General features: G+C 44.5%; 1 protein-coding gene across 4 annotated transcripts in view; it reads right to left on the bottom strand.

Moving 5' to 3' along the window:
• LOC147420919 (uracil phosphoribosyltransferase-like) overlaps nucleotides 1–17,147 on the bottom strand; it is a 38,971-nt gene extending 21,824 nt beyond the window's left edge. Inside the window, exons 1-6 of one of the 4 annotated variants that reach the window (XM_086505156.1) lie at nucleotides 16,137–17,147; nucleotides 15,971–16,049; nucleotides 15,052–15,110; nucleotides 14,839–14,916; nucleotides 14,663–14,744; nucleotides 14,534–14,582 (exon numbers count right to left, since the gene is read on the bottom strand). In XM_086505156.1, coding sequence (XP_086361282.1) covers nucleotides 14,534–14,582; nucleotides 14,663–14,744; nucleotides 14,839–14,916; nucleotides 15,052–15,110; nucleotides 15,971–16,049; nucleotides 16,137–16,262 — 473 coding nt within the window. In that variant the 5' untranslated portion in view covers nucleotides 16,263–17,147. The remainder of the gene's footprint in view (nucleotides 1–14,533; nucleotides 14,583–14,662; nucleotides 14,745–14,838; nucleotides 14,917–15,051; nucleotides 15,111–15,970; nucleotides 16,050–16,136) is intronic. The other 3 variants (XM_086505157.1, XM_086505159.1, XM_086505158.1) reach the window with 3 other exon arrangements.
• Nucleotides 17,148–17,446: the final 299 nt, after the last annotated feature.

The raw sequence follows: 17,446 nt of genomic DNA, 5'->3' as shown, positions 1-17,446 counted from the left end.
AAAAATGTCAAAAATAGGAAAAATAATAGGCTAAATGCACTGGAAAATTCCCCTGAAGGATTCTAATGAATTCAGATGGGAATGCTTATGATCATGCTGTGTGCAACCAGAGGATATGCATCTACACTAAGTGACTGGTCATGCACGGTCTGCGAACAGACTCACAAAAGTGCCAAAACACTTCTAATCTAGACTGACTAAACCCTGATCATGCTCTAGCTTGTCCACGGACACATAGGGTTGGATGTGTCACGTGACTGCACCCCTTCAGAGTATATAAGTAGAGCCCAGAGGGGGGCTCCCTCCCTTGGGTGCCCCAGGGGGCTTGTAGCAGATGCAGGGCAGCCCAATGCTTTTGCTCAGCAAATCAGTCCCAACGTTTTTCATGGGCAACGTGCAGTGCTGGGAGATCATCTCTATGGTACATCGTTTCCTCAAGGCAACCTCTCACAGGCCTTGTGATCATGCAGTGGCAAGGTTTCTCATCCGAGATCCAAATCCAAATCTAAAATCTAGGCAAGAGTAGCACTAGATCTATGCTCTCATAGCATGTTGGAGATGGTACCCATGTGAAGACCATGTCAGTGGTCCGGTGTGTACCAGCAGTGGCAGTGTCAGTAGCAATCGTAGTTGTGTACCTTGGGTCTATCCATAGGGCATGTCAGATCTATGTCGGACCTAACAGACTTGGACACTCCAAGTCGAGAATCTACCACGACACCACAAATAATCACTTCAAACAGTTCACAGTTCACAATTGATTCGACACTGGCCCGGCGGAGTTCCGTGCCTAGAGATATTGGCCCCAAGACTCGCGCCCCTTTCCGTATTCCTTTTTGTATTAATCTGAGTTCAAAGTACAAGAGTGCGGGCAGGCGCTCACACTCAAACTCTGCATCCAGATGCTTTGAGTTGTTAGAGGCCAACCCGCGTATTTAAAGGTTACAAAGGGATGCTAAAAGCAAAGCCCAAAAGCTGAAAATCAAAAGCATTAAAAGCTTTGAAAAATAAAGCAAAGGTTCTTTCTCTTATGCTTTAATAACAGAAAGCAACTTTCAAAAAGCTCCAGCGTAAATTCTTCAGTCAGAATTGCGTAGCCAAAAATCTATCTCTGCTTTCCGTAAAACGCGGAGATCCGTACATACTGCCATGTGGCATCTTTTCTGCGAAATGCGGGCATGTCCGTACTGCTAGCCACGTCAGGCTGCCACGTCATCCTGCAATTTTCCCAGGCGGACAGAAATCACGACGACGGCGATCTGTTGCCTTTTTCAGTCTTTCCTGAGATTTCTGCAAAGCCTCGCGGACCTTGGCAAAAGCCGTGTCTAAGTCGCGCTTCAAAAATCTTATCTTTCGTGCTTAGGAAGGGTGGAACCTTCACAGCACCTTCAATAATCTCAAATGGCACCTTCCCCGTCGAAGAGTGTATCGTGTTATTGTAGACAAATTTCACCAAAGGTAGATACTTTTCCCATTGAGTCTTTTGATCCGAGATATAAGACTTCAATAAATCTAAAACCACTGAATTGGCAATCCCAGATTGCCCGTCAGTCTGCGGGTGGAAAGATGACGAGAACTGCAACCTCATGCCAATGTTCTCCCAAATTGCCTTCCAAAACAAACTCATAAATATGGGTCCCTTGTCGGAGACAATCGTCTTGGGCATGCCATGTAATCTGAAAATCTGGGCCACAAACAGTCTCCCTAAGAGATCTGACTTGACTGTTTTCTTCACTGGAATGTAATGAGCCTGCTTGCTAAATCTATCAATAACAGTCTAGATACCATCGTGATCACTCTGTGTTCTCGGGAGATAAAAAATGAAATCCATTGCAAAACTTTCCCATGGGCGGGTGGGTATGGGCAAAGGCTGTAACAATCCCTGTGCTTTATGCCTATCAAACTTGACCTTCTGGCATACCAAGCACAAACTCGTCCACATCCTTCTTGAGTCTCGGCCAAAAGAAATATCGCTCTACCCCTTTCAAGGTGGTAGCAATGCCACGGTGACCCATAAAAGGTGGACAGTGGCATTCGGTCATAACCTTTTTGTTAGGTGCAGCAGAATGATTGTTTGCGGTTTGCTCAAGATGAGTGCTCCGAACTGTACTCAAGGTTCCTTTTAGTTCTTATGAAAGGGAGAGCCTTCCGTTCTTACTGGGAAGTGCTATGATCACAAACAAAGTGAATCGACACTGTGTGTGCAAGTGTATGAGACTGAGAGATAGAGAGAAGAGAGATACGGCACCAGAGACGTTTTAAAACCCTCCTCCGAAGGCCCCACTCTCGTCGGCGAGAGTGGTCTACTTATGATTGCACAATCTGGTACAAATGGAATGCATGAGACTGATGCAAGTCTATGCTATGTTGACGATGACGACGGTGATGACGAAGTCGACCTAATGGCTGAAATCTGCAATCTTACTACTGCTGTCCAACAACGCTATGAGCTGAAATCTGCAAATGTTCTATCTGCTGAATTCTTACTCTATGTCGATGACGATGTCGATGGCGACAATGCGACGACGACGCACTGAAAACGCAGATGCTGAAATCTGCGTTTTCCGGGCTGAAACTGTAAACCTTGCGGAAACTGACCGTGCAGCGAGGAACTGCTGCAGGAAGGTGAGATCGACGAGGTTCAAGACTTGATCTGCGGGTGCTAATTGCTGAAAACTGAAAACGCTGATGTTCCTTGCTGTTCCGTCGCGGTAAAGCTGCAAAACGTCGGGACTGATCTGCAACCAAAAACGCTAGGGCTGCTGCTATCGCCAGTTGCTCTGCAAAAGGCAAAACGCTAGGCTGCTCTGAGGTTCTGCTGTCGCCGGAATCTGCTAAAGGAAATCGCTGGCTGATCTGTGATGAAAACGCTAGGTGATAACTCTGCTCCAAAAACGCTAGGTCTCTTGGGGGGGGTTCTGCTGAGAAGGTGTCTGTTGAGCGTGGAGCTCCTGCTACCTCTTCTGCCAAATAGTGCTAGCTTTGGTTTGCTTATATATTTTCTTATCCAAATTGCCCTACCTATTTTTGTTCGAAAGTCACTTAAATTAATAAGTGAAAAATGCCAAAAATAGGTAAAATAGGCTAAATGCACTGGAAAATTCCCCTGATGGATTCTGGTGGGAATACTGATGATCATGTTGTGTGCAACCAGAGGATATGCATCTACACTAAGTGACTGGGCATGCACGGTCTACGAATAGACTCACAAAAGTACCAGATCACTTCTAATCTAGACTGACTGGACTGACTGAAACCTGATCATGCTGTAGCTTGTCCACGGACACATAGGGTTGGATGTGTCACGTGACATCCCCTCCTTTTCAAAGTGAGGTACTGGTACCGAACTGTATGGCATCGAGGGAGATCGCCAATAGCATCCGGAATCCTGGAAGGGACTCTTCACTGGCCCACTCTAATGTGTGGGTCATGCGGTACTTGAACTTCATAAAGGTCTGCAACGATTGCTTCTTTGGGCCGCGCCGAAAGCGACACAAAGTCTTCTGAGTCTCCTTCAATGCTTCCACTTCTTCTATGGACGTAGGTCCACCTTCTTCAAGAATCTCCGAGGCTGAAAATTCATGAAACCACTTCCAACATAAAAACATGAATATACCCATTCCATGTAAAGTGAGTGGAAAAAATATTGTCTTCTCTAAAGACTTTGCATGCAACATAAATGAATAAAGAGACGGAGTGCCAAACCATTCACCACATACACGCAAACAATGAGATCGAATCTTGTCTTGGTGATCTAAATCAATCAATTGTGGCAATTCACAACAGAAATGCCCATGCTTGGTGCTCATACTTTCATGTGCTCTTTCGGGTACTGTGTCATGTCAAGGAAGAGACATGGAATGTGACTTCCATGAATGCATACTTTTCAGCTTTTCATAAAAAATCCGCATATATTTGTGCTCATTCATGAGTGAAACTTGCTCAACATACAATATGTCATGCCTAAGAAAAGGGATCACATAAAGACGTTGACTAAAATAGAGGAAACGATCACGAATGAAACACTCGGACAATGCGTGTGTATCAATCATGCGAACACATAATACTTCCTGTGAGGGTTCTTTGGACCTAAGCTCGAGAGCCAAGATCGGTTCTTCCTTAGGGGGTTCTTTAGACCTAGGCTCAAGAGCCAAGATCGATCCTTCATGATTGATCGAATCTGCAACGAGGTTAGCTTCGCTAGAAAAAGCATCAACTAAGTCATCATCCTTGTGAACAATCACGTCTTCTTCATGCAACTCATCATGCTTGTGAAAATCACATCTTGATCATGCAAATCATCAGCTTGTGAGAAATCACATCTTGATCATGCAAATCATCATGCTCATCATTATCATCCAAATCATCAGGCTTATCATTGTCAATCAAATCATCATGCTTGTCATGCAAATCATTGTCATTCAATTCATTATGCTTATCAATCAAATCATCATGCAAATCATTGTCATTCAATTCATCATGCTTCTCAGAATCATGCAAATCCTGTGTGTCATGCTTGGAGAAGAAGAGACTGAGAGAGTCTCCCTTTCCTGATTCTCTTGCATGTGCCTGAACTTGAGGAAAGAGTCGCAAGAACTCTTGCATTCTTGCTTTGTTCTCGCGATCAAATCTTGCTAGTCTTTCTTTGTTCTCACAATCAAATTTTGTTTCTCTTGCTTTGGCTTCCAAGCGTGCTTGCTCACTCTTACGCGCTATGGCTGCCATTCTTTCTTGGTATTTGCGCTCTATGGCTGCTATTCTTTCTTCGCTTTCTAACTTCCTACCCATCATCCTCTTGTCGAAAGCCTCCATATGAGTTAGTGTAATCCTTGTCGTAGATGGAAAAGGGGGAGGGTCGAAAAAACCTCCTGGTGGGGAAAATTCTTCTTCGCCTCTCTCATGCTCATCACCTCCAAGCGAAGTATCCATTCCGCTTCGAGTGATAACCATTCTGAAGTCGTGGGTTCTTGTGGGTTCTTGAGGATCTTGAGGTTCTTGCGGTTTTCTTTCGCTTGCAAACCTTGTTTGAGAAGGATCTTCTCTTCACCCGAGTTCTACTCCTTTTTGTCGGCGCACCCCTTGGCGGCCTTACGCTCACACCAAGGTTGCTTTTTCCCACCTCACATCGATTGGCCAGCCGCTAAGTGCACGGTCCACTCTCAATAAGTGAAAAGAGACACAAGGGGAGGCTGGACAAGCCCTTCTTTCTTGGGATTCCTATCACTCTTCAAAAAACACGATTAAGAATCGACACGCCCAAGCGAACTTGGGTTCGTGCGACCGCAACAAGCAAAAAAAATTCTTGTGATTCTTGTGGTTCTTTCCTTGAGTGATACAAAACGCTGCCAAAGCTCTGATACCAATGCAACGGAATGATTGTTTGCGCTTTGCTCAAGATGAGTGCTCCGAACTGTGCTCAAGGTTCCTTTTAGTTCTTATGAAAGGGAGAGCCTTCCATTCTTAATGGAAAGTGCTATGATCACAAACAAAGTGAATGGACATTGTGCGTGCAAGTGTATGAGATTGAGAGATAGAGAGAAGAGAGATACAACACGAGAGACGTTTTAAAACCCTCCTCCGAAGGCCCCACTCTCGTCGGCGAGAGTGGTCTACTTATGATTGCACAATCTGGTACAAATGGAATGCATGAGACTGATGCAAGTCTAGGCTATGTTGACGATGACGACGGTGATGGCGAAGTCGACCTAATGGCTGAAATCTGCAATCTTGCTACTGCTGTCCAAAAACGCTATGGGCTGAAATCTGCAAATGTTCTATCTGCTGAATTCTGACTCTATGTCAATGATGATGTTGACGGCGACGATGCGACGATGCGATGACGACGCGCTGAAAAAGCAGATGCTGAAATCTGCGTTTTCCGGGCTGAAACTGTAAACCTTGCGGAAATTGACCGTGCGGCGAGGAACTACTGCGGGAAGGTGAGATCGGCGAGGTTCGCGACTTGATCTGCGGGTGCTAACTGCTGAAAACTCAAAACGCTGATGTTCCTTGCTGTTCCGTCGCGGTGAAGTTGCAAAACGCCGGGGCTGATCTGCAACCAAAATCGCTAGGGCTGAATTTTTGCTGCTGTCGCCAGTTGCTCTGCAAAATGCAAAACGCTAGGCTGCTCTGAGGTTCTGCTGTCGCCGGAATCTGCAAAAGCAAATCGCTGGCTGATCTGTGATGAAAACGCTAGGTGATGGCTCTGCTCCAAAAATGCTAGGTCTCTTGGGGGGTTTGCTGAGAAGGTGCCTGTTGAGCGTGGAGCTCCTGCTGCCTCTTCTACCAAATAGTGCTAGCTTTGGTTTGCTTATATATTTTCTTACCCAAATTGCCCTACCTACTTTTGTTGGAAAGTCACTTAAATTAATAAGTGAAAATACCAAAAATAGGTAAAATAGGCTAAATACACTGGAAAATTCCCCTGATGGAATCTGATGGATTCTGTACACTCACAAAAGTGCCATATCACTTCTAATCTAGACTGACTAGACTGACTGAACCCTGATCATGCTGTAGCTTGTCCACGGACACATGGGGTTGGATGTGTCACGTGACACTTTTCCCTCAACGGCTATGTAACACACAACATGGTTTTCTTCATCAGGTAGCCATCCAAAATGGAATAGTCCGCTACTATCTCCCTTTCTATATTCAACTGAATACATCTACAAAATCTGTATCTGTGGCATACTGACCTACCATATCCTCGAAGTTTTTATGATGTATTGCGGAAATAGCCGGAACCAACGGCTTTTGGGACATAGCATTTGCCACCAATTTCTTCCGTCCCTGCACATGGACAATCCGGGAGTAAACTGTGACAAGATGTTTGCCCACCGCATCTGCTTTTCCAATAGCTGCTTCTATGACAAGAGTAGTGTAAACTCTGATGGTCTGTAAAGACAGTAAAATCCAGTCCGAGTAGGTAATGCCGCCACTGAGTAAGAGCATGGATAACCGCCAAAAGCTCTTTCTCATAAATCTATGCTGTCAATTCCGGCCTTGAGAACAATCGGCTCTCGTAGGCAATGACATTGGCCTTCTTGCATTAAGGCCACATTCAGACTACGACCACAAGTATCACAATATACTTCAAATGACTTCTGCAAATCTGGCAAAGTCAAAAACTGGTCCTGTAGTCAAATTCTGTTTCAATTCCCGAAAGGCAGTCACTTCTGTGGATCCCCACGAGAAAAAGACTCCTTTCAATGTCGACAAATGCAAAGGGGTAAACAACCTCTGCAAACTTTCTGATGAACCGTCGATAGGAAGATCATAAGCCCAAGAAGCTTTCAACTTCATGGACATTCTTCAAATCGGGCCAATCACGAATAATCTCTATCTTGGCTGGGTTCATCTGCACTTGTGCTGTTGAGACAATGTGTCCCGAACAGGTGTATCTCTGGGCTCGGCTCACACTGTAAGGTGGCCGGTTCAATGGTGTGATTCCAAGTATCAGATCAAGATAGGACAAGCGGGTGGTAACTCCTCTGGCAGGCCCTTTGAAAAGCAATCGGCATGAGTGTACAGAAAATCTTGGCGTTCTTTTGTTCACGTCAAAACATATTCGACCTTCATCCATCGTTCAGTACTCTCCCAAAAAAGTGAGTAAAGAAACTGAAGTTTATCAAGGACAATCTCTGAGCCCTTCATTTATCAAAGTCGCTTTCTCGGCCTGGTAGTCAACCACGGCGTTGTTTTTGTGGTACCAAGGAATTTCGAGTAGAACGTCACAACCTCCAAGGCAATTACGTAGAACTCCTCGTGCCCTAAACACCCTTGTCATTGCAAACGAAGTTTGCCACTACTCGGTGTAATGGCAACATCCCGTCCGAGTGCCACTCGAACTACCTCCGCCTGTGGCCTCGGCCTATCGAGCGTAATTCCAAATCGAGCCGCAAATTCCAAGTGAAAAGAAGTTGGCCTTGTCTCGTTCATCAACGAAAAAGAGGGCTTCCCGATCCTTCACTTTGCCCCAAAAGCGGCAAAGTTTGTACTTTCATTCATTTGATTCAATTCAAGCCCCACGCAATGTGGTACCAGTTCTGCTTTTTATCTACCTTTTTTGCCACGTCCCTCAGCTGCTTTGGAACTTTCTGGCCTTTCTTCATCCTGTTCATTCGGTGCCTTGTTAGGGCACTTCGCGGAGATATGCCCAGTTTCCTCGCGGAACCACAAGAATCACAAGAATTTTTTTTGCTTGTTGAGGTCGAACAAACCCAAGTTCGATTGGGCATGTCGATTCCTAATCGTGTTTTTGAAGAGTGACAAGAATCCCATGAAAGAAGGGCTTGTCCAGCCTCCCCTTGTGTCTCTTTTCACTCATTGAGAGCGGACCGTGCACTTAGCGGCCGGCCAATCGACGTGAGGTGGGAAAAAGCAATCTTGGTGTGAGCGCAAGGCCGCCAAGGGGTGCGCCCGCAGAAAGGAGTAGAACTCATGTGAAGAGAAGATCCTTCTCAAACGCTGTTTACAAGCGAAAGAAAACCTCAAGAATCTCAAGACCCTCAAGAACCTCAAGAACCTCAAGCACCCAAGAACCCAAGACCCTCAAGAACCCAAGTTCCTCGTAAACTTAAGAACCAAAGATCATAGTGCATGGTCGTCACCCGAAGCGGAATGGATACTTCGCATACAGGTGATGAGCATAGAGAGGCGACGAAGAATAAGAGATTTTTCCGACCCTCCCCCTTTGCCATCTACGCCACAAAGTGTACCAAACCCTATGGAGACAATGGTAAAGCAGATGATGGACATGATGGCCAAACAAGAAGAGACTCGCATGAACATGATGGCCCAACAACAAGAAGCGAATCGAATTGCGTTGGCACAACAAGAAGCAAATCACATTGCTTTAGAACGTAAGCGCGATGAACGAAACGAAAGAAAAGCAGAAAGAAAGGCCGAGCGTGAAGCTCAAAGAGTGGCCTTGGAGATCGAGCATGAGGCTCAAAGAGAACTACGCACTTAAGAATTGGTTCGACAAGTGCTTGCCTCGAAGTCTGAACCAACCAAAGATCATGGGAGTTCCTTGTGTGGTGCAAGCCACGATGTGGATTCCAACCATCCAGTCACAAAGAAGTTGACTTTCGCTAAGTATGATGGTAAGATGGATGCTACAGTTATTCATTCTTGGTTGCATCAATTTAATGCTTATTTTGCGACAACTAAGAAGACAGGAAATAGCAAAGTTTTGACAGCAGCCATGTACCTTGTCGGTGATGCCATTAATTGGTACCACGCATGGCAAGAGGCACAATTAACCGCGCACCTAGAGGAAGCCAACGAATTCACGCCCCTTTCCTTCAATTGGGTTGATTTCCAAGACAAGCTCAAGGCGCGGTTTATGCCACCTCAGTACCTCACACGATTGAAGGACGATCGGCGCGCTCTCAAGCAAAATGGTATGCCGGTTATGTCTTTTTCTAATCGTGTTTTGCAGCTAGGTACCCAATTACGCAAGTCGGATGATGAACGCAAAGAGGCATTCCTTTGCCATGTACCTTGTCGGTGATGCCATTAATTGGTACCACGCATGGCAAGAGGCACAATTAACCGCGCACCTAGAGGAAGCCGACGAATTCACGCCCCTTTCCTTCAATTGGGCTGATTTCCAAGACCAGCTCAAGGCGCTGTTTATGCCACCTCAGTACCTCACACGATTGAAGGACGATCGGCGCGCTCTCAAGCAAAATGGTATGCCGGTTATGTCCCTTTCTAATCGTGTTTTGCAGCTAGGTACCCAATTACGCAAGTCGGATGATGAACGCAAAGAGGCATTCCTTTATGGATTGGATGAGTATATCAAGTACGATGTCGAGGTGCTCGATCTAATCGATCTCAACAAGGCGGTAGCGATTGCTCTCGCACAGGAGATGAAGCACAAGAAGGGAAAGCCTAAGGAGAACAAGACTTCCACAAGTACCTCGCAAACTTCTCAGAACCCTCAGAACGGTAAGAACGGTAAGAATTGTAAGAATGGTAACTCTTCTAACCAATCTTCGATTCGATCTCATTGTTTGCGTGTGTGTGGTGAACGGTTTGGCACTCCGTCTCTTTGTTCATCTACATTGCATGCACAATCTATTAGGACGACAGGATTTTTTCCGATCACTTTACATGGAATAGGTATGTTCATGGTTTTGTGTTGAAAATGGTGTCAGGAATTTTCAGCCATGGAGATTCTTGAAGAAGAAAGAAGCATGACTCTCGACGAAGTTGAAGCATTGAAGGAGCAACAGAAGACTTTGTGTCGCTTTCGGCACGGCCCAAAGAAGCAAGCGTTGCAGACCTTTATGAAGTTCAAGTATCGCACGACCCACGCATCAGAGTGGGCCGGCGAAGAGTCCCTTCCAGGACTACGGATGCTATTGGCGATCTCCCTCGACGCCATACAGTTCGGTACTAGTACCTCACTTTGAAAAGGAGGGGATGTCACGTGACACATCCAACCCTACATGTCCATGAACAAGCTACAGCATGATCATGGTTCAGTCAGTCCAGTCAATCTAGATAAGAAGTGATCTGACACTTTTTGTGAGTCGATTCGTAGACCGTGCATGCCCAGTCACTTAGTGTAGATGCATATCCTCTGGTTGCACACAGCATGATCATAAGCATTCCCATCAGAATCCTTCAGGGGAATTTTCCAATGCATTTAGCCTATTTTACCTATTTTTGACATTTTTCACTTATTATTTTTAAGTGACTTTTGTTGGAAAGTAGGTAGGGAAAATTGAGTAAGTTTGTATATAAGCAAACTAGAGCTAGTACTATTTGGCAGAAGAGGCAATAGGAGCCAAGCTCAACAGGCAACTTCTCAGCAAGACCAAGCCTTGGTGGCTTCCCTGCAAGCAGCAAATCCCCCCATCCTAGCGTTTCTTCATCAGCCATTGCCTGGCGTTTTTGCACCAGCACACTATCGCCAGCAAGCCCCAGTACCTAGCGTTTTGCATCAGCATCCCCACCAGCATATCGCAGCTTGACCTAGCGTTTTGGAAGTTCAACAGTCTTGGCGTTTTCTCCAACTGCTAGCGTTTTTGGACAAGCTTTCCCTAGCGTTTTTGGATCCCAGCATATGCAGAATTTCAGCGATTTTCAGGAGTAGAAGAGTAGCAGATTCAGCCCATAAGGAGGTAGCAGAATCAGCCGGAAAGACCATCAGTTTTCAGCCTTGAAGAACCTCAATTTTCAGCTCTAAACCGGCATAATTTCAGCGATAAAGACCCTCAGAAACAGCCCCAAAAATCAGTGTTTTTGGACCAACAGCAGATTTCAGCCCATAGCATTTTTGGACAGCAGTAGAAAGATTGCAGATTTTAGCCCTTAGGTCGACTTCGTCATCACCGTCGTCATCGTCGACATAGCTTAGACTTGCATCAGTCACATGCATTCCATTTGTACCAGATTATGCAATCATAAGTAGATCACTCTCGCCGATGAGAGTGGGGCCTTCGGAGAAGGGTTTTACAACGTCTCTGGTGTCGTATCTCTCTTCTCTCTCTATCTCTCAGTCTCATACACTTGCACGCACAGTGTCCACTCACTTTGTTCGTGATCATAGCATTCTCTCATTAAGAACGAAAGGCTCTCCCTTCCATAAGAACAAAAGGAACCTTGAGCACAGTTCGGAGCACTCATCTTGAGCAAAGCGCAAACATTCATTCCGCTGCACCTAACATAAACTGTTGCATACCGGATGAACAAGAGTCAACTGAAGCCGGACCTATAACTTTCATCCTTAGATGGACAATGAAAAATCAAGAAGGAAAGAGATCTCCCTTTGTCATCCACAATCCACAATCTAGTATAAAAGTGCAACTGAATCATCAACCTGCTACTCATCGCATAGGTAGCTCCGTCGACAATTCCAAGAAAGACGACCAATCCATCTCCTCGATGGAAACACAGTTATAGAAACCTGCTCCAAAAGTGTTGAAGAAGATCCTACTTCTGTCCAAACACTTCTCTCTGAAGAAGAAGCTAAAAATGAATAGCTCCCCCTCTGGATCCAACAATCGCATGCTTGATCCCATTGCGGGAAAGTATGGCAACATGACTCAATCTGGGAAAATCAAAGCAATCCAGCACTGCTACACATCCTGCAACCTCCATCCAATTCCCCTCGATGAAGAGAGGTCGGGGTAATCAAGGGTAAAGACAAGGAAGTCGTAGACGAGGGTTTATAGCCTCCGCATACCCAGATCTACCCAAGCAAGCTGCTTCTCTCTCAATCAAGTCCAAAACGGCATTGAAGCAGCCAAATCCGAGCATCCAAGGTGGTCGTGACACCTAGGGCTCTAATACCATGTCGAAGGTGGCAACGGAAGATGCAATGAAGACAAGAACTCGCTCGTGATCCGGTGGACACCTCGACTCCGATCTAGAACACCTACAATGCCACATACATGAACAAGGCACACCTGTGGAGAAGACAGATTACTTAGGTAGAAAGAGACAAGACATCAGAGAATGAGAGAGAGGAGAGAGATCTAGGAAAGGCTCTCCATGTTGAGAACAATCTGCTCATACAAGTGACCAAGGGTGGTCCGACTTGCCCTACGATGGAGTATTTGTTGCATGGAAGAGAGCCACTCCAATCCAACACATGAGCAGGTTTGAGAACATAGAATGCTACGAGATGTTACTTTGTACACGTAACGCTTTAAACTCATAATAACTGAAAGTTCTATAGCTAACAAACCGCACGCTCCAAGGACTTGGCAAGCTTTCAATAATAATTTTTCCTAGAGCCGCATGACATCCCTATTTGACTTGTAGTTTCAAGCCACACAAACCATGGAAGACTACAACCAGAGGTTCCTAGATGTCTATCTTACATTGTCTTTCTTCAAACCGATACCCTTGAGGGACCAGTGTGAACACTAAACAATTGGACTGGCATCACCTTTACAAGAATACTATTTGTCCAAGCAAGTCTCTACTATCCAAGAATTATGGACCATGGTTCTCGTTTGATGGGGCCCATAATAATAAAAGACGGCCTGCATAACCCTTTGATGCCAAGGCGGCAGTTGTACAACCTTTCCGCGTTTCGCTCTGACATGCCACGCGACAGACTGTACGATGGTCCGTGTTTTGTGCTATAGTTGACGAAATGGCAACGGTGCGTATTTCCGCTTTTCACGCACTATCAGATTTTGAAGAACAAAAGCTTTTAAACTTGATAATTTTCATGTACTTCTTTTCAAAGGCCAAGGGCCTTCAAATATATGGCAAGGCTCAGTATTTGGCATGCTTCCGCATGAAGGTGCAAATACATGACACCGCCGTTGTGCTGGGTTGAAGCAATATCAAGAAATACCACGAGGGGCACCAGGGTTTGGTACCAATGCTCTCTTAGGGAGGAACTCTGCCACTCCGTGTCTCGTGTATCGTGCATCTCTCTCAGTCTACTTGTTTTGAAGTGATAAAAGTCTCTTCAGTCTGTTCTTTTTCTGTTGGCGCGTGGTGCCCTCCCGTTACAAGATGGATAGTAGTATGCATTTGTGCATGATGTGATTTTAAGGCCAATCCACTCTGCATGAGACTTGTTGGCTAATTTGTTTTGTTGTCTATTCATGCTTTTCCGTCTCGCATGAGTCGAGGGGTCACCAAGTGATGACATGGCAAACTATTGGCATGGCAATGCTAACATAATGCTAACATGATAGACTCATGACTTGTGACATGGTAGCCATAGGGCAGAAAAATGTGTATGAGCATGAAGACCTTGCAGAGAGATTTCAAAAAAAGTGAGGTTAGTATATGTAGCCAACAGCTGAGAGCACTTTTTAGCCCTATTTTTGCACAAAAAAGCATCAAGTTAGGTGCTCCTGGTGCACCTATTTGGGCTGATGGCTTTTTGTGTAAAGGCTTTTAGAGCCTCTGAAAGGCCTGCAGGCCACTTTATAACTCAGGAGGGTTGTATCCGAGACTCACTTGAAAAAGAGATCACATATTCACTCTGAGAATCTTCGATTAAGTACATAAACAAATACCACTACGCCACCTACGTTAGGGTAAACACTCTATTCTACCCCTCCTTGTGCAAGCCCTTTTGTCTCTTGATTCAAGTTCTCTAGGATTCAAGACTCCGAAGTACTTTGCCACCAGTCAAATTCGGCCAGGCTGTTTCAGCTTTATCAAGGTAATGCTAGTTCAACGAAGTTTGAATACATGACTGGTCTTTCTATTTTTCTTTAGGTATTGATTTCCAGCATTTCTCACTCTGAAGCTCCTGAGAGCTCTAAAAGGCTATGATTGGAACGGGTGGCAGTCCACTCAAATTTATTATCCAGCCAGTATCCGAAAATTTCATGACTCAAAACTTGTTTTCCACTTAAAAAGATTGAAAACGATGATTTCCACACAGCTTTCTATCATCACATAAAAACTTATTACTAAGAACTTCAGTACTTCACACTTGGACCAAAGCTTTGCATACTCAGTAGCCTTCAATTATAGGACGTAGAACCTGTTGCATCAAAGCTTTCCAAAATATATAAGAGCCATGTAATGGAAAACTGACTTGTTAAGGTATAACGTTGGCTGAAGTGTGGCCTCATCACGAACAAACCCTGTAACAGACAAGAGAGCACTTCAGTCAATCCTGAAAAGTTGCACGATCTAAACGTCAAACACTAAATAGAAAGCCGACCAATGTGATATGTTTGAGTTGCCGGTAAAACAGAGGATGCATGTTCCACTAGTACAAGTCCAGCACGCAGGATAGGAACGACCTATATTTGCATCCAAAACAAGAGCAAATACATGAGTCACATCAAATTTAGTCTAAAGTGATAGAAAGTTTCAAACCAAACAAGTTCTGCTGACCCTAATCGGCTCCCTAGGGTCGATAAACTCTACATTTGCAACCCCACAAGGTGTTTGCACTTCGCCTTTGACTGTCAGCTGTCAATGTGGTAGCAATTCACAAATTGGACAGGTTCTTGATATTAGCAAAAGAAACTGGAAAATTGCAATGAAGTACAAATTCAAAGAATATTACTTACACAGTATTAAAAGTCACAAGGTTAGTCTCCTCACCAGCCAGTCCCGAGCAGCCTCATAAATAAGAAATCTCCCCAGTTCAGCCAAGGCACTTCCTAAATTAAAAAGACCAACAAATAAGATAGCATTAGTTTTAAAGGTCCCATAACATTTATGGAAAGATATCCCGAGATGATCATTGTATTATAATATCAAGGTATAAATACATCAACTTTGAAGGCAATGATCATAACATGATATTAGTGTTGAGCAAAAGACTACTGGAGCATAAAGGTTATCAGCTCAAAATCTTAACTAAGCTAGAAAACCGGTCATGAAAAGAAAACCGGTGGAGTGATCTTAAGAACACATTTCAATCTTGGAATGAGGACCAGAAATGCCCAAACACCAGAAAATTCAAGTTCTGCCACGTTCCACCCAATTATGAACAAGGTAGCCAACACGTGGAAAAACATCAGTTAGTTTTGCTAACTCCCTCCTTCCTTGTTTCTAAACGTCCGGTTGTATGGGCCACTGGTTAGGCGTATGGGCGCCCCGAACTTTTGGGTGATGTCTTCTTCCATCCCGAAATAAAGGAATGAGTGCCGTTTTTCACCCTTTGTACAGGTGATCTTGAGACAAGCTAAGTATTGGTCATGGTTATCTATATATATCTGTGTGTGTGTGTGTGTGTGTGTGTGTGTGTGTGTGTGTGTGTGTGTGTGTGTGTGTAGAGGTAGAGAGAGAGAGAGAGAGAGAGAGAGAGAGAGAGAGAGAGAGAGAGAGTGGCTATAGTTTTGGAAACACACAATTCTGCAATCAAATAAGAAACACAAATGCCCCCCTTTGAGCACAAGGTTCAGAACCCAGAAACAATTTTCAAAACAGACAAGCAAAAGAGAACTTGAGATCTAGCTAGGAACACAATGTAAGTACATTGTCCATGTACGTTCATTGTTAACAGGGGGAAACATACTGAAAATAGGTACCGGACTCAGCTCGTTTCGAAGGACCGATAGCCAATGCTTGACTAGTGGATGTGGTGGCACAAACACCTATCACCACAACCACACTTGATTAAGAAAACTTATGGACACGAAATCAAATTCTATTCATATGCCCTAAACGGAACAAAAACTTACCAGAAGAAGTTCTTCTCCAACTTTTCTCTCATCATGTACTAATCTGGGTACCCATCTCAATGAAAATCTTTCATCATCAAAGTCACCCGCCTCTGATTGTTCACCAGGAAAGTTCAAGCAGTGCATCCTGATTCCTCGCTGCCTCAGAGCATCGCTTACCAAAATGCTACTTTATGATAGCTGCCCAGCAACACTCCAACAACAAATGTTGAAAGTTTTGATCTTTACGCTCCTTCAAGGTGTCAAATGACACATATAGGTAGGCCTTAACTCTGATGAATTATATTGATGTACAAATACTGGTCTCTAGACACAATGAGCCTGTTTCCCTTGCTGGCCACAGATTCATCTTAGATAGCAATACATGCATAAAGCAGCCCAAGCTTTGGCCCCCTCATTGCTCTTCAAATAATTGTGTAGTTACAAGGAAAGGATTGTCCACAGTTAAAGCTACCTTGCTCAAATAAGTAATGCTTCAAGAGCAATATTATAACCTGTATCACTCCTCATGAGGACACGCACAAAGCTAAAGTCCACTCATGTTGTGTGATCACCACTGCATGGCTCTGCAACAATCATGCTGCAATGTTCAAAACCTTTTGATAACTTCAAAATTTCTTGTACCAAAGCATATGCCAAAAGCAGGTAACAAGCAGCTTCTTGTTGACAACAAACCCCTGATCGAACAATCGAAGCCTGAGGTGTCAACACTACAACTGAAAGAACACACTATGCATGTCGCTTAAGCTGCATCATGGTAACCATAGCTCTAAGAAGTTCAAGCCATTAACGTTTCACGGCTGAGGCACGTCCACCACACCTTTACGTATTCCGTCAATGAGGAACGTGTGTGTGTGTGTACCTTTCACAGCTGAGGCACGTCCACCACACCTTTACGTATTCGGTCGATGAGGAAGAAGATGAAGGAGAGAGCGTGATGTGATGTGATGAAGGCGAAGCTCCACTAGAGGCCGCAGAACCACGGACCTGCCTTTTTTGAGTATTGAAAGCTGTTTGGGAGGGAGTCTCATGCTACAACGGCCAACTCAATATTAAGTGCCACCACTCCTGGCAAACTAGTCTCGCTTGGTGGGCCTTGCTATATAACATCTATAGAATATTATAGGGCATATGCAAATTGACATTTAGCATCTAGCACCGAAGGGAACAAGAGCATGACTAATTTGACAAGGGTGGCACTGAGTGAAAGGGATATACATTTGAAAAATCCTATAATATTTATGGGAGTAGACAAAGTTAAGTGCATCAATTATTAGAGATTATAGGGATGGTGAGAGTCGAGGTTATAT

This window comes from Adiantum capillus-veneris, chromosome 28 (genome assembly GCF_014529385.1).
Source record: "Adiantum capillus-veneris isolate H3 chromosome 28, ASM1452938v2, whole genome shotgun sequence".
Classification (NCBI taxonomy): Eukaryota; Viridiplantae; Streptophyta; class Polypodiopsida; order Polypodiales; family Pteridaceae; genus Adiantum; species Adiantum capillus-veneris.
The sequence above is the reverse complement of the archived record's forward strand: the minus strand, read 5'-3'. Positions and strand labels throughout refer to the sequence as shown.